Here is a 22,790-nt window from a genome sequence, read left to right as displayed (position 1 = left end):
TGGGCCAAATTTGGGCATCATTGATTTTTTGTTTGCAGTTTTCTTGTGTAGTATTTTTGGTGGGAAGGAGGGAGGTTTTGGTTTTGATTTGTTGTGGTTTTTTTTAGACAACAGTTTTTTTCAGGAAAGGACACCATAATCCACTCTAAGTTGCAACATTACTTTCCATAAGTTATTCCATTATAATAAATAGATTGTGTTGCGCTGTAGAATCTGATTTTTTTTATGTGAATACACATTTGGGGCAAGCTGCTGTGGAACAGAAGAAAGAGGTTTAGAAATGGGGCACAGCTCTTTTCAGCCTTAAATGGCTGTTTCTTTATGAAGACAGTCTTTTAGGGGCTGAGTGTGTATCATTCCTCATTAACTGTCAGACCATACATATTCACATTCAAAACAAGTTTTCTTTACCTACAAATTCTAACTGTAGTCTAAAAATAATCTGGATCCATTCCTTCATTTTTCAGCAAATATAAAAGTTTGGCAAGGAAAATTGCACCCTCAAGTGTCACCTGTGCTATTCCGCTTCTTTTACTATTTGTACTTAGTTTTGCTTATTATTCCTCCCAGAAATTTAGCAATGCAGCTGTCACTAAAGTAAAAACGAGAAGGATTCAGTTCATACTCTTAGTGGTTTGTTTGTGAAGTTTGTGTTAGCCTGTGTGCAGCCAGGGGTTTGTCCATAAGAAGATCTCCTTGTTCAGGTCTCAACAGCCCAGTCAGCTGGCCTGTGATAAGGCAGGTTGCTGCTCAAATTAGTCTGTCTAAAAACTTGCACGCAGTATTCATATATAGAGTGGGATCTTTCCAAACTTGAAAATTAACAAGAGCTGACATTTCAGTAAAGTTCAAACTGTGTTGTGTTTACAGGACTGATACTCTTCAAAAACATATTTTTAAAAATCTGTATGGTAACCAGATGGAGCTCTAAATATCCTGTGTTAATAGAATATAAGTCCAATGTGAATCCGCCGATTTCACTGCAGTCAGTCATTCCTATCTGGAATAGCACAGTGGCAGTAAGCATTCAGGGAGGGGATTTATTGAGAAACCAGTTGTCATTCTCACATTATGATGTTTTAAAGTAGAATTGCACTGTGAAATTCATACTAAATGTAACATTTCTTTTAACTGAACAGAAACAGCAAAGTAAATTTATCTGGCTCCGGCAGGAGCTGTCTTTACAACTGTGAGCTGTCTGTGCAATTTGAAGAAGGATTATTGAATATTTTCAGAATCAGTTTAATTCTATAAATTACCTGTACATTATCAATAATGGAATTTTAACACTAGGCAATAATAGTTTTTGTCTAATCATAAAACAGAGGACATAGATTCAGAATTACTGTAATGGCAATTGTACATAAAAATGTGGATTCTTCTTTTAAAACTGGAGCTTAACAAATAATTTTATTCGCTGTGTTCTTTGAGTTTGCTCTATTAATCTGTCCTTACACCATCTTGGGTTTTTCTTGGAGGGAAAGTTTAAATTGCCTACATTAGATTCTGATCATCAGCTAGTGCACTTGTGCTTAAATATATTTATTTCTTGTAGAGCAGGGACAAATGCTGCTGAGAATATGTAGAGCCTCTGTCTTAGATCCCAGGAGCTTGCCCATTTTGTCTCTGTATTTTGCATTCTTGTTGACTTCTGTAGCTCATAGGCTCTGTGCTCTCTCTGCAGGTCCAGTCTAGGTGCAGCAGCAAGGAGAACATCCTCCGAGCAAGTAAGTACTGAAACTTCGTATCTGTGTTGTGCAACTAACACTACCCACAAGACAGCAAATTATAGTCAGGTGAGGAGGATAAGGCTGGAATGAAATTTAATATCTTAAGGCAATGAATTTCAGTCCAAAAGGAAAATAAAAGTGTATATAGCTTATAGTGTTCACATATTAATTGATAGTGGCCTTTTAATTTTTCTTCTCACATTGCTTTTCTCATGACACTGAGGTCCCCGTTGTTTGTGATGATGTATTGTTGTAAATGATGCTGTGTGTGGAAGTGTGTGCAAGGACATAAAGAAGCAACACTCAAAGATGATAAAAACCTCAAGCCGAAAATACACTATTTTTATTTTCATACCTGAATGTGAAATTCAGTACAGAAATTCAGTTGGAGTACATAAAACCCAATCAAATAACAAAAAGGTTAAGAATTCAGATTTGTGCTAAATGACCTGATGTCTAATTTGTTAAATGCCTTTAATTTCTGTTTTATGGGATTCTTTCCTAGTTTAAAATTTATTCAACCATAAATATATATAAAACAACGTACATAGGAAATTGGTTGTTGGAGAGACAGCTGTCAGGAATTTTCTGCATTATGCAACCAGTTGACTTAGCTGCTTCAATGCTAGAGGATCATTTTGTCTTATAAAATGCTGCTTACTGTAGGTACTCATCTGATATTTATGAAAGATACTTGGGAAGGTCGAGTTATTTAATGTCATCTACGTGATGCCTTGAAACTAAAATATAGTACTCGTTTCTAGAACAAAAACTGTGTAAAGGATTAGTAGTTACACATGCATCTTTGTTTTCTTGTTTATTAAGGTTATTCATTTAAATGCTAAACTGAAGGGATGTTTATTTCTGAGTATGTGCTTTTGTTGTTTCCCTTGTATAAATACTGGGTGATACTGTTGAAACAATGTTTCCTTGTCAGAAAATAGGATATTTAAGCTGTGAAGCTTTCTAACTGGATTTTACCACAACCTTTGTCTAAACAAATGACATGGATTAGACACAGAGCTCCAAATTTGATGTTGTACGCTTAACAACGTTCAAGACATTCAAAACCTCTGGATTCATTCAAGATGGCTTTAAAGGACAATTGTTATTTTCTTGAGTAGTTAGCAGTGAGTTTGAGATAGCAGTAGAACACAAACATGTAAAAACATATTTACTGGAAAGACTGTATTGTTTCTAAAGAGAATTGTGCTTCCGTGGAGACAAAATTCTTTCTAAAAATAAACTTGAGGATTTTTTATACATCATTTGTAAAAAAGTACTCTATCAAAAGTACTGTAGTAGCAACTAGTGTAAAATAATGCATATTTTACTGTTTGTGAAACAAAAGTTTTTTAATCCTGTATGGCAGTACAGAGGAACAACAGGGAAGGAGTTTGTTTTCTCTTTTGCTTTGTGTGTTATTAGAGTAGCTACTGACAGTTCCTACTGTTAACCAGTTAAAAAACTTAACCAGTGCGCTTCTTGGAGGTACATAGGTCTCTGCAAAAGTGATGCCTCCGATTTATTTCCATGGAAACTACAAGAGATACAAAAGAGCATACTGCAGCACGTTTTCACTATGGAGCACTATTTTTTCAGTGTAGTCACCAGCATTAGCTCTGCATTTTCACCACATTCGTAATGGAGTGTTGTTGGGAAAGTTCAACCTCTAGTGCCATATCGTGAGCATCAGCCTCTGACAATGTGGGCCAACATAATAAAATTGGAGGCATTGCTTTTGTAGCAGCACATTGTTGCTAAGCAGATTTTTTTTCAGTGACATGTACGCGGGGTAAGGTCTGGGAGCTTGGGCACTTTTTTTTCTGTGCTTCAGAAATGCTTTATTTTCAATTTCCTCATTTTTATGAGGTTTCTAACAAAATACAGGCATAAGAATGCAAAAATTGTTGTTGAATCTTGGAATGCACCTTCCCACTAGTTACACTTGCCTCTTACAATATAATTTCAATAATTTCTCACTAGTTTGCTTGATAAGAAACTTAGGTTTATGAGTGTGAAAAATCTTAGTATAATTAAATTATATTTGATCAACTGTTTCTCACTTCCTTGATGTGACTACTACTATGTTAAGGGAAGGAATTAAATGAGTTAGAAATTGTTTGTGCTAGACAAATTCACAGCACCTGCTTTTATCATCACGTTATCTTCTAAATACTTACAAAGACATTGTTTGAATAATTTCTTTCAGAATCTTTCCTGGGACTGGAATTAAGTCAGCAGTTTTATTTGTCTCCATTTCTTCCTCTGAAAGATCATTACCTTGTTAATGGCAAAAAATGAATTAACAAAGTCTCTCACATAGCAGATTTGAACAAGCATGTGTCAGTGCTGAAAGTTTTGTGTAGACAAACATTTCTGATTCAGCAAAATATAAGATTGCATGGTTGTTTTATAGAAGACTACACTTAGAACAATCATCTGGGTTTTTTTCCAGAATGTGAAGGCATGGGCAGGAGAAAATGGGATAAGTAGAAAGCTATTGCGGAGCAAAATCATGTCATTAGTAACTATGCTTTCTGTAATTTCTTAATACTATCTTAAAATCATTGATTTTGCTTTAGAAATAATTACAAATTAGCTACTGCCTAGTAGGATAGTAATGGATGGAAATGAGTTAAAAGCAAGCGAGTAGAGACGGAAGAAACTGGGAAGATATTAAGGATGATCAAAATCGGAACAGAAATACATGAGATAAAAATTGTCAATTAAGGAATACAACTGGACTGAAAAATGGCAGACAGACAACTTTCAGATCTTATGAGCATGCTGAGGAACATCGCTGTAAAGCCAAGTGAAATCAATCATTAACCATAATCAGTGTATAAAATGTATATTAGAATTGCAGACGGGCCTTACTACTGTGAGAAACTCCACTGAGGATGTCTTCTGCGTACAGCCAGGCACGATACCTCATGATGCTTTAATGTCCTTTTGTTGTTCTTGTTGTCTGGATAAGGAAGGTGGCCACGTGCTGATGATACTTTAGATTCATTTTTACGTAGAATTCTTGCCACATCTTGTACTTCTCTGAAGCAGTTCTTGTTAAAGTCCCTATTATACTCTTTATAGTCAAAGCTCCATAATTCAGTTTTGTTGTCTTTAAGCTGCCAGTTTCCTGGTCTTTTCTTAATATTCCAATGGCTCTTTCAATAAGACTTGAGTAGAATCACCTTTTTTTTCTGGAAATCTCCAGATTTATTCTGCTGTTCTACAGAGCTGTGTCCTTGATCCCCTTTCCTTATACCTTCAGACCTTACTGTGACCCATCAAACACAAATTCAGCCACTCTGTATGTGGAAATCTCCCTACTCTGTAAAGTTGTCTTGTTTTGCATGTCTCTAACATTGATTCCTAGCCATCACCCCGTAAGTTTTACCAGTCACTGTGGGCCAAACATGGTCCCCCATAGCATTCCACACTGATATTACCTGAGCTTCATCTCTTCATATTGCTCTATTTTCCTGCAGACTGTGCATATTTCTTGCAGAGTCGTTCTATACAGATCTTGAGATAGGACTTTCCCTCTCAATCTGAAATTATTCTCGAGGTTCTTCATTTGTATTTCTAGATCATCCCATTTGGCTCCCACAAATACCCTCTTGTTACAGGCAGATCCATTCAAGATATTTCTAACAGTATCATTTTCTTAATCTTTCGGCTTGTATCTTTTACTCCTTTGTGCATTAGTGCAGTAGTTCCTTCACTTTTGTTGCTCATCTTCGTTTCAAAAGCCTTAAAGCTTGTTGTCCCTTCCTGAGAGAGTTTATTCTCTCTCAGCATTAAGAAAGCACAAACCCTGCCGGCTTCATTTTCAAACAGTTTTTTCACATTTTCTTCCTTGTATTTGGGGAAAGCAAACTTCTATTGATCAATCCTTCTATCTTCATGCACATCAGAATTTAAACATCACTTATCTTGCAGTCACTTTGATGACTACAAAATCTTGCCCATGGATAGGATGCCCACTGACTTGAAACACTGTCTGTTGTTATGACTCCCATCATAACTTACACTGCAAACTCACAGGAACAAGGTCCACTGTTATGTTTTGTTTGTGCACAGTGTATTAATATGTGTTTGTGGAGCATGATTATACATGTACTACTAGTAGTAATGATCAGTAAAATCCTTATTGATTTGTGAGTTGCCAGTGTTTTAAAGACAGTATTAAAAATCCTTATTTACAGATGCTGGAACAGCATCAACAACCGCTTTAAATTTCCAGCCTTTATATGCAGTGCTAATGTCTCTTTTCTTTGTTAATTTTCACATTAATGTCTGATACTGTTGCTTATTTTATCTGGGTTTAGTCATAGTTGGGGAAGAAATGTGATTTGTGTTTAAGTTGTGATATACAGAATCTTTTGTAGACCATTAGAGTCAAAGGTATGGTATATTAAATTTCTTTCCAAGGACATTATTGTACATTTTGAATGGGAAGTGGAGAAAAAGAACATATAATGGAACTCAGCAGGTCTGATTCTGACTGTCAGATTGCAGCTGCCCATCAGAAGGTTGTGGAAACAATCTAGGAAGAATGGAATGAGTGAATGGTTTTTCCTGAGAAGTGGAACAGATTTGGCTTCAGATTATCATCCACCGTGTTAGATACTGCATCCTTTTTGAAATACTTCTGTTTCTGATCAACTGATCCTTTTATGCTTATCAAGACTTCTGGTGTATATTTCATGACAAGAAAAGATATACACTTTTGTGAATGGTTTCACTGCTAACTGCTTTTTGTATTTAATCTGCCTTTTGATGCAGTACCTTCCTAGCATCTGTCATAAGTGTGATAAGTAACTCAATTAATTTACCCCAAAGTGCTTGATGTATTCCAGCAAAGTGATTTAAATGAACATCACTGTTTACATCTGCGCATAGAGGCATACATAACCATAGTGCTCTCTTTTCAGGTCACAGTGCTGTTGACATTACCAAGGTAGCAAGAAGACACCGCATGTCTCCGTTCCCATTAACATCTATGGACAAAGCCTTCATCACAGTTCTGGAGATGACCCCAGTGCTTGGAACAGAAATCATTAATTACAGAGGTACTTTACACATAGTTGGATTTTTATGTGAGAAATATGATGGTTATTTCCCATTTTTACAATCTTCTTAGGTGTTTGTCCTTCTACTAGTTTTTATGAGAGGTCTGAGACTGATCTTCTCCAGCAGAAACTACTTTAGGAAATGACAATAATTGGAGTAGAATTCTCCTTTCAAAGTCAAGAGAATGTGAACTAATCTCAATCCGGCTTCCTGAAGGAATCTGTAATTGAACTGTAATCAAATCTGTGAATAAGTTTTCTGATAATCGGTGGTACATGCAACAAAGCTAAAACCAAGAAGCCACAGTTTGCCTCAGCAGTGAATGTAACACTGGATTTCTGTAGATGCCAACTGGCTTCAAATTGAACTGCAATGATTCACTGAGTTCTTTCACTCTAAGAGTCTTACTTACCCCCTTTCTAGTCTGACATTGATTAAATGCTGAAATACAAATAAGACTGAAGTTTGTAGGGACTGGGAAACCATAAGGGATTCTTCCTGTTTTTCCAAAGGTGAGGTGATGAGCAAAAAGATAGTGGCACCACAAGCCTGAAGAGTGAAAATGTATAGGTTCTCAGTAGACTCCAGGTAGCAGAGTAGTACAAATGGTTCCTAATTTGAATATTCCCTCTTCTGTCTAGAAAGTTCAAAGATTACATGTCCTTCACCAAATCCTTATTCTGTTATAAGCCTTTGAGATGTTTTCACATTGATAGACTGATTTAGTGTACATACTTGGTAACAGGGAGCATATCTCTGAGAAGATACTGCATATACTGCATTCAGAATAGCACCAAAACTGGACCAACAAAGAATATGCATATTACACACTGCTCTTTCATAATGGTATGCAGTTTAGTATGCCTTTTCTTGGGTAGTTGTCCGTTTTCTGGGCCTGATCTTGAGGAAGCTTTTAGATGACAAGTGTTGACGTGCATTTTGTGTGGAAGATGTCTGTGAATATAGGTAAGATACAAAGTTTTAATGCCATACATACCTCCAGTTTCAGTCCTGCTATCACTTGGATACTCATTTCTTTCTTTTTTTATTTTCTTGTTAAAGACTACTTGCATTGAGAATGATGAAAGGAATGGTGTGCTGCAGTGTAAAACTGTTCCTCATAGCAGTTCTTTTTTGTTGTAATGTGCAGTATAAAGTCTACTACCTTTATTAATTTTTAAGAATGTGCACCCATTACTTGCAGTCCAGGAATTTTCTTAATTGATGCGTATTGAACATTGTAATAAAAGTATAGAGGAAATATAAAGAGCTTAGTAAACTAGGACTGTTTATTAAAAGAGTTAGTCATTTACAGGCCCAACTTCCTTTTTTTTTCATTAAATTTAAAGGCAGCATTTTGTGAACAGCATAATGAGTGACAGTGCTAGGTACACTTATTTAAGAAGTATACATATGAAAAGGCATTTGTTATAGATAAATCAACATGGGACTTAGTCTGCTAGAATAGTTGTAGCATACTTTGATAACATGTAGGCAACAACATGTAACAGAATATTGATGGGAAGGTTCAAGCACTGCTGACATACTGTTAGCATCCACCTCTGATGTCATGGACCAACATAATAAAATAGGAGGCATCACTTTTGGAGCAGCCCCCATGTGGACAGGAGCTTTATTGCCAGTGGAATTAAAAATGTAGCTAAAAAAAAAAATCTATTAAGGAGCCAGAAAATGAACATAATTCTCACATGATACATATAAGTTAACCATTTATTTATGTGTATACACTGTTCTTATAGGCCAGTATTTATGCAGTTACAAAAGCAGTGAGTAGCAGTCTCATATATCTAATCTGCAAACCTTTTCAGTGGAATTATGGTAAAATTCAACAAAATCACAGCGTATATCATGGCCTGCTGCCACATCCTTTGGACAAGTTTTCACAATTCAATTTATTTCAATATTAAAAAATCAAAATATGGGCTAAGTATCAGGTTTTTCTTACTGCTGATAATGCTACCATACAAATAGCAGAGTGATTCTGTCTAGACTGCACGGTCTTCAAAATGTCCTTACAGAGAATGAAGGTAATTGGTCTCGCTTATGTGTTCATCCTCTGTATAGAATTTGATATATTCTTGTTTGTCAAAGGCAATTTGATTGTTTCTGTTCTTATTCTATGACATGGGAATATGCTGTCAAGGTAAGAGAAGGCATTCTAGTATACCTTATAATATCTTATTTGATATTATGCTTTATCTCTTCGTGTTGCCTTATTAAAGACACCAAATCCATGCCGATTCTAAGTCTGGAGCTGCTGCAGAGATATATGTACTTGGTTTAATATTCATATAATTATACAAACAGAGAATAATATTAACAAAGACATATTCCTTAGTATCTTGGCAGCGTAGCACAAAACCACTTCTTCTAAGTTATTTTTCAATAAGTATTTTAGTGGTGTAAGAATTTCCAATACATAGTATGAAATTACAATATTGAGCCTTTAGGAAACCTCCTAGAGGATACGTCTTTGTGATACTACAAGTTTAATTATTATAATCTACAGATATAAATCTCCTGATGGGATCTCAGATCAATTCTCTCATAAGATTAGGGGAGGATGAATAGTTACCTTGTGAAAAATAGTCTTTCACATTAGTAAATGTTTTGTTCAGTGCCTGGATAAATGATTTAAACTCTTTTATATTAAAAAACAACTGGACAGCCCTAAAACATTTCACACAAGCAGCATAAACCAAAGGTGTTCAAGCTTTATTCCACCCACTGTTACCCATGTCTGATACAAAGCTCCCAGTTAGCCTTGTATTCCAGCTAGATGCAGTTACCTAAACCTTATTTTGTGGATATACATGGCAAAGTCTTCAGACAGCATGATAACAAGTATCGTTTTCTAGCTAAGAAGAGGAAGTTCAATTGATACCAAAAGTAGAAAGTAGAGATAACCAAGTCTTAACAGGCCATTAGACTTAAGCCTCGGAGCTGAGGAGTTTTGCTAATTGAGTTCAACAGCCCTCTAACTTCTGCAGAGCTTGAACATGTTTTTCTGTTGCCCATTCGTTCTGAACTTGACAATTATTTTTATAGCACTGCATTTTCACCTCACAGTGTGAAGATATAGTAGTATTTATGAAATGGAAGATTTAAAGCTACAGTACAAAACCTGTCATCTCGCTACTTTATCCCAGTACCAATACCCTTGAAAATCAAAATTCTTCACAGAACTAACCAGTTTCACCAATTGAGATTTAGAAAAGAAATACTCAGATTTGAAAAGTGCATTTCATGTCATTCTCCATTTTGCATTAGAATCAGAAAACTGTGGGCATCTCATGAAGCTGCTTGATGACCTGAAAGCATTTCAAAATACGTTTTGTGAATTGCAATTAATTAAAATAAAGTTGAACGAGGTATTTCTTAAATGATTGTTCACATAAAGGGGAGTAAAGAAGTGTTTCAGATTGTCCTTTAATTGCTGACTAGCTTCATTTTGAAAGCTCTGGCATTTAAAGGCTCTGGCAAGTAGTTCTTACATTTTTCTCTGCTTAATGACATTCATTCCCACTACTGCCTTGCCATTTATTCACTTCAGATACAGCATGGCAGAATGCCAGGAACATACTGTTCAAATTTGCTCTGATTGGTGTGATTTTGCATGCAGACAAGAAGTAAAATGAAGATACGGCGTGCCTACTAAAATTAGAAGCATCACTTTTGTACGAGATTCTGTGTGTCTATGAGCAGAGGTTGTTTTTACTAGGCATTTGAAAGCTGGCTTTTCTGTGCTATAATTTAAATGTCTGCGTGTTCTTTTCAGTGCAAATGTTCAAGCACTTTCAGTGAGCTTTCTAATAACTCCCATACTGTGTATTACAGTGATAAGCAGAAGTGCTAATAGCCATCACAGAAATGTTTTTCTAGTTGCTGTAATACATTTTACCAGAACTTTCATAGTAAGCCATATTTCAAAAATACAACATAAATATTTACTTGAGGCTGAATAGTTGGTATGTGAGTGCAATGATGTTAGAGTTACTGTAATTATAAACAATTGCTTACTAAATCACATTGTGGTCCTAAGTAAAATAATACTTTGCTACAGCTGAACATTTCCAAAACACATAGGTGCATTTCTTGACAAAATATGTGTGTTTACTTAGAGACCCATTCAGGTCTCCTACCTTCCTAGCAAATCCAGAGGGATGTAGATTTTCCTGTCAGGCTGCAGAAGGAGGAACATACTTTATTCAAATCTTTTCTTTCTTGGCATATCTGATATCCTACAACATGTTTATTCACACAAATTCACCTGGAAGGAGTACTCTTCTGAGTATTTCTGAGTGAAAGCTCCCTCTCATTCCTTCATGCTGTCAGGTGCATTTTGCCTTCCTGTGCCACAACATGCTCCTGAGCAGTGGCCTCTGTTATAGAGCAGCTGCTTAGCTGCTTTTACTTAAACATACTGGAATCCATCTGATTTCAGTAGTTCTGACCCTTCCTACTCCATGTAGTCAGAAATGAAATAAATCTTCTTTATCACTGTGTGAAGGGATAAGATAGATATTTTCCACTCCATTCCACATTGTACAAAATGGGCTTTTCCTCGCACTGTGAAAGCAAACAGGTAAAGTACGTGAGGGGGAAGTGGTTCGTGCCGGTCTCTACAGTGAGGCAGAGCCAAATTACAGCTCATCAGTCATGGTTGCTAAGTGAAGGGAAAGAGTGTTTGAAACAGCTATTAAAATATTCAGAACTACTACAGCGTAAATTTACATAAATAATCCTGACACTTAAGTTCACTCATCCTCCAATAATCAGAAATGTCATCAGCAATTAGGCAAAGCTAACCTATTGCAAAACTTCTTTTTCAATTTACTGAAACATGTCCATCGTTATTGTTTATGTGCTATCCTCTGTGCTTATTCTATTACCTTTCATGTTTTGCAAGAAAACAAAAACAAAAATTAAATTAAAATACAGAACCACATGCAATTTTAAGAGATTTCAGGATAAACAATATATTTTTTTTCAGTCTGATCACATATCAGAGCTGTTACCTCTGTGTTTGGTTACCTGGCTTTCAGATCAACTGTCAGTGTTTTTACCATAATGGATCACTTACTGCTGCTCCTATAAAAAGATTCCAGTTTGTTTGTTTCATTTATGTAGAGGTTTTGACAGAAATCAAGAACCTGAGAGACCTGATCTGTTCATGAGATCTCTCATGTACACATTCCATCCATCAGAGCACTCTGCTGTCACTCTGTTTTCTTTTTCACTAGTTCTAATGAATGGTCTTTTCTCTTTTCTCCTTTATAGATGGAATGGGCCGAGTCCTTGCTCAAGATGTATATGCAAAAGATAATCTACCGCCGTTTCCAGCATCTGTAAAAGATGGCTACGCTGTCAGAGGTAAAATCTTATTTCCTTAACATGCAGTATAGAGCCAGTAAAACTACTTTTCAGCATGTCTTTGGTTCACTTTCATGTTTTGTCAGTCAAGCAGCACTTGTATTTTGGATCCAGCTATGGATGTTTTTCTTAAGATTTGCTCCAGTTCATTGCTGGAATCATTGCTAATGCAACTATGTGAAGGAAGTTCAATTTAGGTCTTTTAAGTGGATACATGAACAAATGTACATCTATGTGTGCTCATGGACATGTACCTTTGTTGCTAATGAGTTCCTTGGAAACACGAGGAATTCCATGAGAGTAACAGAACATCTGTTTCTGAATAACTTGTGATTCTTCTGTTCCTCTGTTGTTGACTTCATCAGAATTTTCTTAGCTGTTACTTCATTGAACTATTACAGATCCAGCTCCCTATTTGTGAATTATTTAATGATTGCCTTAGAAAATTTTGAAAAATACGTATCAGAGTGTTATCTTAGGGAGGCACCTCAAAAGAAAAAGTGATTTGTATTTCAGAAAAATTTTGGTTACTGTATCTAAATGAGCTGCAGCGTTTTACGGAGCAGGCAGGAAGCTGTTTCCCCAAAGAACTGAGTCTGTCTTCTGGTTTGCCAGTAGGTGCTTTTGACAAGCTGTTTCTCTGTGCATTTTTTTTTTTTCCTTTTTAAAGGATGACTAAAGATATTTACTTAAGCGCCTGTAGAGAGAAATTAAAATACATATGATATATGAATGTGATTGAACATTATCCTGGTAGTGATATCCTTGTGGTAGGTGTTGAGTCATTGTAACACCATGCTGAAATTCAGATACAGTACCCAACTTCCTTTTAAAGGCTTTAAGAGGTCTTTTTTGTTATTAGCAGCTGAAACAATGGAAAGCAGGTGTCCACAAAAAAGACTGTCTGCCAGCCCAGGCAGTGGACGTAGTCCAATAAGCTTTCCCATGGACATTGTAAGAAAATTAACTTTCAGCTCTGCAAGATAGATTTGACTGGAGCTGTCTGTTATCCATGTGTGTGAGAGACAACAGGCAGACAAAAATGGCCAGTAATTGTGGCAAGATAGCAGATGTAGCCAGAGACATACGGGTAATATAGTGCTGAAAAAGATGAGAGGAGAAGCTCTGAGTAGCATGCTGCTGACAAGGGCCTTGGGAACAAGAGAATTCTGTCTTGCAAATTGATTGCTACAAGGTAAAGGAAAGCAAAAGTTTTGTCTCAGTAAACATGCAGAATGATCAGAATGGTCGTGAACTCCTTTCTTAACAACTTCTGTGACAGATAAGGCCCTAATTTTGGTTGTGGATTCAAATAGAATAACAACATTATTGTTCTTGTAGATCTGTTATCTCAGGGTATGAGAAACAAAGCTTGTAGACAGAGATTATAAAGGATTAGCCTCAAAACCTTCTCTAGTTCTTCAAGCTGTATCAGTTTTATATCATCTGTAAACCTTGTCTCCTTATCACTATTAATTAGGGAATAAATTTTAAAATAATGTAGCCATTAAGGATTTTTTCTCTTCTTTTGGAAGATCATCCCAGCGCATTTTTTAGGTTTGACTACTGTATTCAGTAGTATTACATGCATTATTCAAGTAGTGGTAGAGTCTCTCTGATTGCCTGGAAAAAAAAAAAAAAAAAGGCCAAATGTAGACAGATTTGAGAGAGCCAGAACAATTTCCTCATTACAAAAAAATTTGCTGTTTTACAGGAAAGTTTCATTTAGTCAGTCAGTTTTAATGCCATGCTGTCTTTATGATTCTGTATATTTAGCAAAGAAACAGCTAATAAACTTGAAAAATCAAGTAACAGTTAATTTGTGAAAATCTCTGAACCATTTCACAGAGAAAGCAGTATTGCTGCTATCAACTGCTTAGAAATCACAGATTGGAGATTCCTGTGTTTTTTGTGTTCTGCATTCTTTGATTATGCTCATTCATATTTTAAAGATTTTTACTATAACTATGAGAACTAGAAGCTTCCTTCATTTATAATGGAAACATGACTGTTTATAGTCTTTTGGTTCTAGTGCTGGAGCCTTCAAAGAAAACATCAGTAATGCAACTTCACTGTAAGACCTTTGAGGCAGGCAGAAGCTTGAACTTTGCTAGGAATCATGCCGTTAGTGTCCCTGTAAAATTACAAATCTGACTAATCTAGAAGTCCTGAAGACTTGCAGTTTGTTAAATCAGTGATCTCTACCTTTTAACTTTCAGAATGTCTTCAACAAAGGGTGTAAGGTAATTAGTTCAATACTACTTCCTGAAATCACAGAACTAAAAAGAAGGTAGAGAATGCATATTTCTGAAGCAGCCCTGCTGCCCTTCAGAAAATCCAGCCAATGTAGTCTGTAACCACTGCACTTGTCCACATTCTCCAAAAGCAGAAATAGAATCTATAAATGTCAATAAAGCAGACAACAGACTGTGTGAAAACATTTTGAAAACACATTGATTCCCATGTGTTGGTCTCAGAGAAAATTTTGCTCACAGTGGGACATTTTTATACATGTAAGTTCATGAACTCCCTTAAGTCTTTGTTATTAATGTAATTTCTCCTCATCTCTTAATCCTGCTTCCATATCACCAGAAATTTTCTGTTAAAAATCCTATGGCACCTGTAATTTTCAAAATAATAAACGATGACTTAAAATTTAGAATGTTTGCAAAACTTCCATAAGCTCTGTTGTAATTAAACTGAAGAACTCAATCTTAGACCATTCTTTAGCTCTCCTGCTCTTAATTTCTATTACTGTCATTTGTTTTGGTTCAACCTTTACCTTTTGTGTTGTCCATCTTAACAGCTGCAGATGGTCCAGGGGATCGATTCATCATTGGGGAATCCCAGGCTGGAGAGCAGGTAAGTACAATTTCTTCTCTCAATTTTCTTTTTAAGTGTATTTTTCTCTTGTAAAGGTCTTGCTTTGTATTTTCACAAGCCTCTCTAGGGCTTCCAACATCAGTATTCTTGGAGGTGGCAGGAAGTAGGATGCAGCTGTAAAGCCTCCTGCTGTGTGCCTTGGGACATGATTTCAAACAGTGAGGTAGTACAGTTACATAAGGAACTAACAAGGATATCCTAAAATACTTCAGAGCATTGTGCTGACATGTCCTATAGGAGCACATACAGTAATGTTCTGCCCTAGTACAAGGTTAGTGGACACAAGGTTTCTTGTGGTATTACAGTTCATAAACAGAGAGAAGCAAGATTGAACCCTTTCTTGCTGACAGATTTTAAAAGAGACATCAGCCCAGAAATTGTTTCCACAAACTGCTTGTATATTTTGCTCTGATTCCTGAAAACAGAAGTGTGGTTAGAATTTTGTTAGAAGCCTTTTAAGAAAGGTAACAATCTGAACAATCTTGTGGAAGCATCAGAAGCTTGATTTGCTTCACAGGGGAACCCAGCAACATAGTTAGCACTGTTGTTCCTTTTCTGTTTGTTTAAAGAGTCCTTGTGCTCATTAGCAGATACATGGATTGAGTTTAAGGGAAAGTTGGGGTAGCATCAATTCATGACCTGCCGTGTCATATAAGTATTCATAAGTAGAGACTGTGATTCATGGCCAGACTCAAGAGCACATTTGATAAAACTTCCATACTAATACTAGCATGACTTATAGAAAAAAGAATCAGTTATGTTCTACCACTTTCATTATTCTGTCAATTTAATTATACCTGATACCCTCTGTTCAAGAGAACATGGGTTATCTAAAATTTTTCTCCAGCTGCTTCAAGTCCCAGCATACAATTCTGATCAAAATCTAATGTATGTGAAATGATGGATAAATGGAGTAAGCAGCAGGCAAACAAAGGATAAGCTTTGATGAGGATTTTACACTATTACCTGTAAAACTGCTAAACCCAAAAGTCTCAGATAAAACAGTTGTGTTTCAAACAGTTGTTTCAGATTTCAGAAGCATTACCTGTTGCAGGATTGTAACTTTTTTTTTGTAATGAATTGCCTATATATGCATAACAAATGCAACATTTCATTTCGCTAATCATGGTAGATACAGGTGCATGATAAATAGGTGCTGCATCTCCCATCCATTGTCATGAATTATACTGTAGTGGCATAGGCATTATCCCAATAATGGTACTCATATGAACTTAGATTAATGAATCTGTTACACAAAATGTGTAAAATTACTTAAAATAGTAGAAATATGTAGATTAGTGGTTCCAGTATTGTTATATCTGCCTTGAATATTCAGTCTGTCTATATTTTCAAACATTAGTCTAAAATACAGAAGATTGTCAACTGCATCTACGACCTTTTATGGATCATTATAAACTATCAAAACCAGCAGAGCAATCTGCTGTATTATCATTTGTGTCATTATTTACCTGTCATCAGTATTCTTATTTTGTTAGTTAAAAAGCATTATGGCACAGCAGTGCTTGCAAACAGTGCTGGTGAAACTGTGTGGACTCAGAACTGCCCACAGGTCTGAGGGGTTTCGATGTCCTAATCAGTTCAGCAGGTTTGTAGTAAGGATGGAAGGGCAAATGGAAGACTGTTTCCCTCCTACAAAACTCAGTAGCTCACAGATGTGTATCTACAGGGACAGTCTGTCCTACCAGATTAATTGGAATGGGGGGCATGCAGAGAGAGAACAGTTCTGGAAATCCCAGCGGCAAGTAAGAAAAATGAGGCTGTTGACCTCTGAATAATTGGTCAGAGGTTTTCTCTTGGGCCAACACATCTTCATGTTCATCTCCTTCCCAAGAAACGATTTATAGCCATGGAAGTCTCCTCAGTCTTATTTCACCCTTCAGTCACTCTCAGCAGCAGCATACTGCTTTTCATGTTACAGACCAATTAACTGAATGATTCACAGCAGGGAGTTCAAAATAGGTTTAGATTTGGCTTCTCCTGTAGGGAGAAAAAGGTTATGTAAATGCTACCTAAAGAGGAAGAAAATGGGACTGAGAACTACAGAGCGACCATATAGACAAGCTGGACATTTCTGTATCAATCTGTGAATTGTATATTATTTTCTCAATTCCATTTCCAGATAGTCATGCTTATATTAACAGACTTTTTTTATTTAGCACTGAAGAAAACTTTCAGACACAGCCCTGCTTTGGAGAGCTTAGGACACACTTGAGAGCGCTAGTCAAGAGCCATCAGCACAGACTCAGTGAAAAACTAGACCACAGGGAGCAATGATTTTCTTCCTATGGAGTTGAATAGCTGAGGATTAGAATTTCCTGGAAGACCAATGATGTTTTTAAGAGGAGCTGTGACTAACCATAATGGATGGATGGAAACAGACATTTTTCACCATTCCATTAACTTGACCCTTTTTACAGAAAGGAGCATGGGTCATTGTAAATCTTGCAGGAGAGGTGCAATATTGTGCAAGAGAAAATGCCTGAGATGAGGCTATGCTTGACAGATTACTTCTGGTTTTAGTCAGTGATTAACATAAAAATGCATTATCAGTGATGAAGGTGAGGGGTAGAATCCTGTACTGCCCTATTGCAGGTAGGTGTGAGATCTCGGTGACCTTTAAAAGAGCTTCTGTGAAATTGGTGCATTAATATGCTTTCTGAGAAGCAATAATCTCTTCACAGTGCCTAGCACAGAAGGAGAAGACAGCCCTGTCTTTTCCCCTGTCATCTTTATTAAGTTCATCTGACCAAATTCCCAAAGGACAAAAAGGAAATGAAATATAAGAGCAATGCAGCTGATTATAAAAACAAATGTTACTGCATTGTAAATTTGTTTAAACACTTTCATCACTGCACCTCAAAAAAATTAACTTCATATGGTAATAAATTCCAAAAACATGGATATTTACTGTGCATTTTGTCACTATAAACACTATTTTCTGACATGTATGGCAGACATTTCTTTCCTATGTATGCATTTTTTTTGTCATTTTTGAGGCTGAAAAACTGTATTTTAAATGGGTGAATTTTTTATGCAAAACATTTCTCCATTAAAATTTGCTGCTAAAAGACTGATTATTAAGTTCAAAACAATATTACTTATTTGTAATATACCTACAGGAATATGCAAAAGAGCTCCCACACTCCCAAGGCGTAAGCTTTGCTTTTTGCAACACTGGTTTTCATAAAAATCAAACCACCACACTGGACAGGATTATTTTCACTTTTAATCATATTCAGTGTAAATAGCTGCATCTCAGCTATTCATCAGCAGCTCCTTGAATAATCCATGGTGAGAATTCTGTTTGAAAAAAAATAAAAAAAATATTTCTTTCATCTTATTAATGTTAGATGCTTACTTTAAAATAACATCAGTCTTACTCAGAAAGCATATAAACCATGGCATGTTGCAAGCGTGAACTCTTTTTCCAGTTAATCTTTGCATTTTATGTTCTTCTCAAAGGATGTTAGATTTCCTTTACACTTAGAAAAGGGCCAGTATTCAATCAAATCCAAACTCAGTGATTTCTTGGGGTACAGTGAGCATTACTGTGGTAAATTAGGTACAATCCATTTACAACCTTTCCTAGTGCCTTTGTGCCAAAGAACAAAATACAGCAGCCTCTGAAATACACACACTCCAAAGGAATATTCAGATTTCAGACATTACAGCTGCACTGAAATGGAGTAGAATAATGGACAAGGCAAACACAGCTATGTACATTTGAAACATTGGCCACATGTCTAGAATTTACAGATGTCTAACAGCTTCCTGTCAAAAGTCGTGGAGTGTATCACTGCTGTGCATGAGCAAATAATAGTGCTTAGGCATTACTACTTTGAAGTTCTATGGGTAGCTATCAAATATGTGCTAATCATACTCAGTCTGAGAAGTCCTGAACACAGTCCAGTGTTGCATACGGAATATAGAGTCAATCTGTACAGGAATTATAAATGTTGACATGCACAGAATATGTTGGATTGATCACAGCTGTGTGTGTCATGTACACTAATCACAGTAAAACCCAAATAAGTTGGCCTTACTAAGACATTGTGTGGAACAAACACATTCCAGCAGTAAAATCTCAATTTTTATACAGCTTCCTTTAGCTGCACTTTATCACAAAGATTTTTGTTTTCGTTATGTATTTCTCATATGGTTGTGGCCGAATTACAGTTTGACTCTGGACTTTGTACATTTGTGTTAAAATAGGCTTCCTGGTGTGAAACATTATCAAAATCACATCACTTGTTTTATTCTGGTATTTTTCTGTTCTTTGTATTCTTCTAGTGAAACTTTTTGATGTACTGCATCTTTACATAATTGTAGAGCATTATATATTTTAGTCTTTGCTAAAGAGACCTTTGCAAAAGTAAATATTCTTTGTGAACTGACATTGAACTGTCTCTCATTATGAGGAAATCTGCTTAAAAATTAAGCAGCAGGTTATATGAGAAACTCAGAGATTTAGGAAGGGACCTACAGTGACCATCTAGTCCAGCTGCTTGATCTTTTCATGTCTAACCAAAAGCTACAGCATGCTATTAAGGGCATCATCCAAATGCCTCTTGAATACTGACAGATTTGGAACATCAACCACCTCTCTAGGAATTCTGTTCCAGTGTCTGACCGCTCTTACAGTAAAGTTTTTCCTGCTATCCAGCCTGAACATCCCTTGGTGCAGCTGTGTGTTCTTCACTCGTATTCTATCACTGAGTAGTGGGGAGAAGGAAATGCTGCCTCCCTCTCCATTTCCTCCCACCCAGGACAATCTCCATAGCTTTTCTGGGGACTGAAGTTAGACTAACAGTTTCTTGGATCTTGTCCCATGTCCTTGTAGGTCAGTATGGCAATGGCTTCCAGTCACAGAACATGTAAAAAAAGTAAAAAGGAAATTCAACCTAAGGATGCAAAAATGTTTATTTCCAGACATGTAGTAGATTTTTGCTCATGTAAGTTTCTAAAGGTCTCCGTTTATGTGTGAATTTATGAGCCAATCAGAATATCACCATATTGCTCCACCTGAAAGCCATGCTTGTGATAGAAATCTAAGGAAAAATGAAGCTACCTTACACGTGACCTAAAAGCCAGGTTCCTAATGATTTTCAAAGGTGTTCGAGTTTGTTCCTGTCACTAGCAGTATAACAAGATACATGCCATATGGAAGAATTTTATTCTTTCAGATTACCTTCATAATGTTCATATCATTTAAGATTTTTCTATTCAAAACCCAATTGTTTTATTTTGTTTTTCAGCCAACTCAAACTGTAATGCCAGGTCAGGTAATGCGAGTTACAACCGGTGCTCCAATCCCTTGTGGTGCTGATGCAGTGGTGCAAGTGGAAGATACAGAACTCATCAGGGAATCAGATGATGTGAGTCACAAGTTAAAACTCATTTTGCTTTTGCTTGCAGCAGCATGTTGCTCATGGTGCAATCCTGTAAATATGAAAGAAAGTACTGTAGAAGACCTTTTCTGTTTATCTTAGAAGTTCAAGGAGTTTCATGTCGGTTCCTAGTAGCAATTCTGTTTTTTGAACCATAGTAACACTACCACAGGCTAGCTTATCCTGACCTTGATTTTTCTTTGTGGTTGTTATCTGCTGGTACCAAAGTTTTTGGGAGCACGATTGAGTGAAGAGCGAATGCCTCTCAGAAATCCATAGAATCATAGAATCACCAAGGTTGGAAAAGACCTCCAAGATCATCTAGTCCAACCATCCACCTACCAGCAATATTGCCCATTAAACCATGTCCCTCAGTACAACATCTGAATGTTTCTTGAACACTTCCAGGGTCCACCCACTTCAGTGCCTAACCACTCTTTAAAGAAGTAGTATTTCTCTTTCCTAAGGTTCAACCTGAATCTCTCCTGATGCAACTTGCGACCATTCCCTCTAGTCCTATCACTAGTTACATGGGAGAAGAGGCTGACCCACATCTCACCACAACCTCCCTTCAGGTAGTTGTAGGGAGCAATAAGGTCTCCCCTGAGCCTCTTCTTCTCCAGACTAAATAATCTCCCTCAGCGGGTCCTCGTAAGGCCTGTGCTTCAGACCCCTCATCAGCTTTGTTGCCCTTCTTTGACCATGCTCCAGGGCCTCAGTGTCTCTCGTGTAGTGAGGTGCCCATGACTACAATCCAGTTTGAGCGTGAACTGTATTCACATTTTGAAATACACAGTAGTGGCAATTAGACATTATATTTGCTTCTTTTGTACTGAGCTCATGTTCAGCAGCAGATCAATCTCCCTTACGCACAGGTCACTCCAAAAGTAATGTCTCCTACTTATTTCCATGAAAACTACAACAGATACAAAGAGCTCAATAACACTATTTGATAGAGAACATTCTTAGCTACAGAACACTCTTTTTCAGTGTAGTCACTACCACTAGCTGTGCATTTTCACCAGCAAGAAACAAAAGCCTGCATGCCGTGCTCATACAAATCTGCACCAGTGGAACTGACCCACTGTCACAGTCTCCACTACTGAAACACATCACCCACTGCCTCACGGTGCTCATATCCACTGTTTAGTCTCCATAAGTTTTCAGCAAGTGTCAGTGAATGTCAATGGGTGCCATTTTTTCCAAATGGAGGAATTCAGTGCAACACCTTTGCCTCATCCACACTTCCATGTCAAACACTGTTTGATCAAACTGCCCCTCTGCTGCCATCTGTTGCACCAATAAAGTGTAACAGGATATTGGTAGGAAAGTTCAACCTCTACTGCCATACCACTAACGTCCACCTCTGACATCATGGTACTATAGCACTAATTGTGTACACACAGTTGTCTCAAAGCACAATCGTTTTTTTTAATGGAGCACGGGGGATGTCTATAGGTAACTGTATCCCAGTTTGTCTTGGACTACCTACGTATTTTTCTCTCTTTCCATGTGTTTGGAGAACTCTTTCTGAAACATTACCTTCACTTAGCCAGCTGTGATTTCAGGACACTACTGTCATGTTTGCCATCATCTGTCAGTTTTACCAGCAAGTAGATGTCTCTTCTTTACACAGATTCCGAGTTCAGTTTTGGAATGAAATGTATGCATGGTTTTCTGCTCATATCAGCCTTTGCTCTGCTGCTGTTCTGACAAGCTGTTGCACTTCAGCATAGCTACATGCTAGCATTGCAGATGGAGCTGGCATGTAAGCACATGAATTCTAGCATTTGCAGCTGAGGAAGACAGCGAAAACTGAAACATATTCTCATTACTTTTTTTCGTGCCTTCTTACTGTAAATACATCGATTTTTATATCTGATGAAGTCTGCAAGCTGTCTTGTCTGGCCTTCTTCCTAACACAGAATTTCTTGCGTCAGTCCTGCTGTGAGGTTTCAGATGTGTATGTGTAAACTGTATTTTCTTGTAAAATATGTCATTGACTTTACCACTTGTTAACCATTCAATTTCCTCTACTGAACAAGTTTTGCTTGTGGCCATTGCCCACATTGTCATTACAAGATTATCACATTGCATAGCAGTATACATGATAACATGTTATTTCCTACTTTCTTCTTGGATGACTGTGGATGACTGTCATCCTAGATTCCACAGTTCATGAGTGTGTTTTCTGCATGTGGGAATAGATTATATGGCTGTGTGCATACATAAACTCTGTATTTCACAGCAAATGGTCAGCCAGCTTCACTGTCGTTTTCCTGCTTTTGAGTGTGAG

At 36.9% G+C, this 22,790-nt stretch overlaps 1 protein-coding gene across 18 annotated transcripts in view; it reads left to right on the top strand.

Annotated features, from left to right (window-relative positions):
• The window catches only part of GPHN (gephyrin), a 259,406-nt gene that overhangs the window by 206,215 nt on the left and 30,401 nt on the right, over nucleotides 1-22,790 (top strand). For all 18 annotated transcript variants that reach the window (XM_048947457.1, XM_048947455.1, XM_048947453.1 and 15 more), the window contains 5 exons: nucleotides 1,685-1,727; nucleotides 6,671-6,808; nucleotides 12,111-12,203; nucleotides 15,010-15,065; nucleotides 20,363-20,482. In XM_048947457.1, coding sequence (XP_048803414.1) covers nucleotides 1,685-1,727; nucleotides 6,671-6,808; nucleotides 12,111-12,203; nucleotides 15,010-15,065; nucleotides 20,363-20,482 — 450 coding nt within the window. The remainder of the gene's footprint in view (nucleotides 1-1,684; nucleotides 1,728-6,670; nucleotides 6,809-12,110; nucleotides 12,204-15,009; nucleotides 15,066-20,362; nucleotides 20,483-22,790) is intronic.

The sequence above is a fragment of the Lagopus muta genome, chromosome 6, assembly GCF_023343835.1.
Source record: "Lagopus muta isolate bLagMut1 chromosome 6, bLagMut1 primary, whole genome shotgun sequence".
NCBI classification, from domain to species: domain Eukaryota; kingdom Metazoa; phylum Chordata; class Aves; order Galliformes; family Phasianidae; genus Lagopus; species Lagopus muta.
Note: the sequence above shows the minus strand (reverse complement) of the source record. Positions and strands in the feature narration are given on the sequence as shown.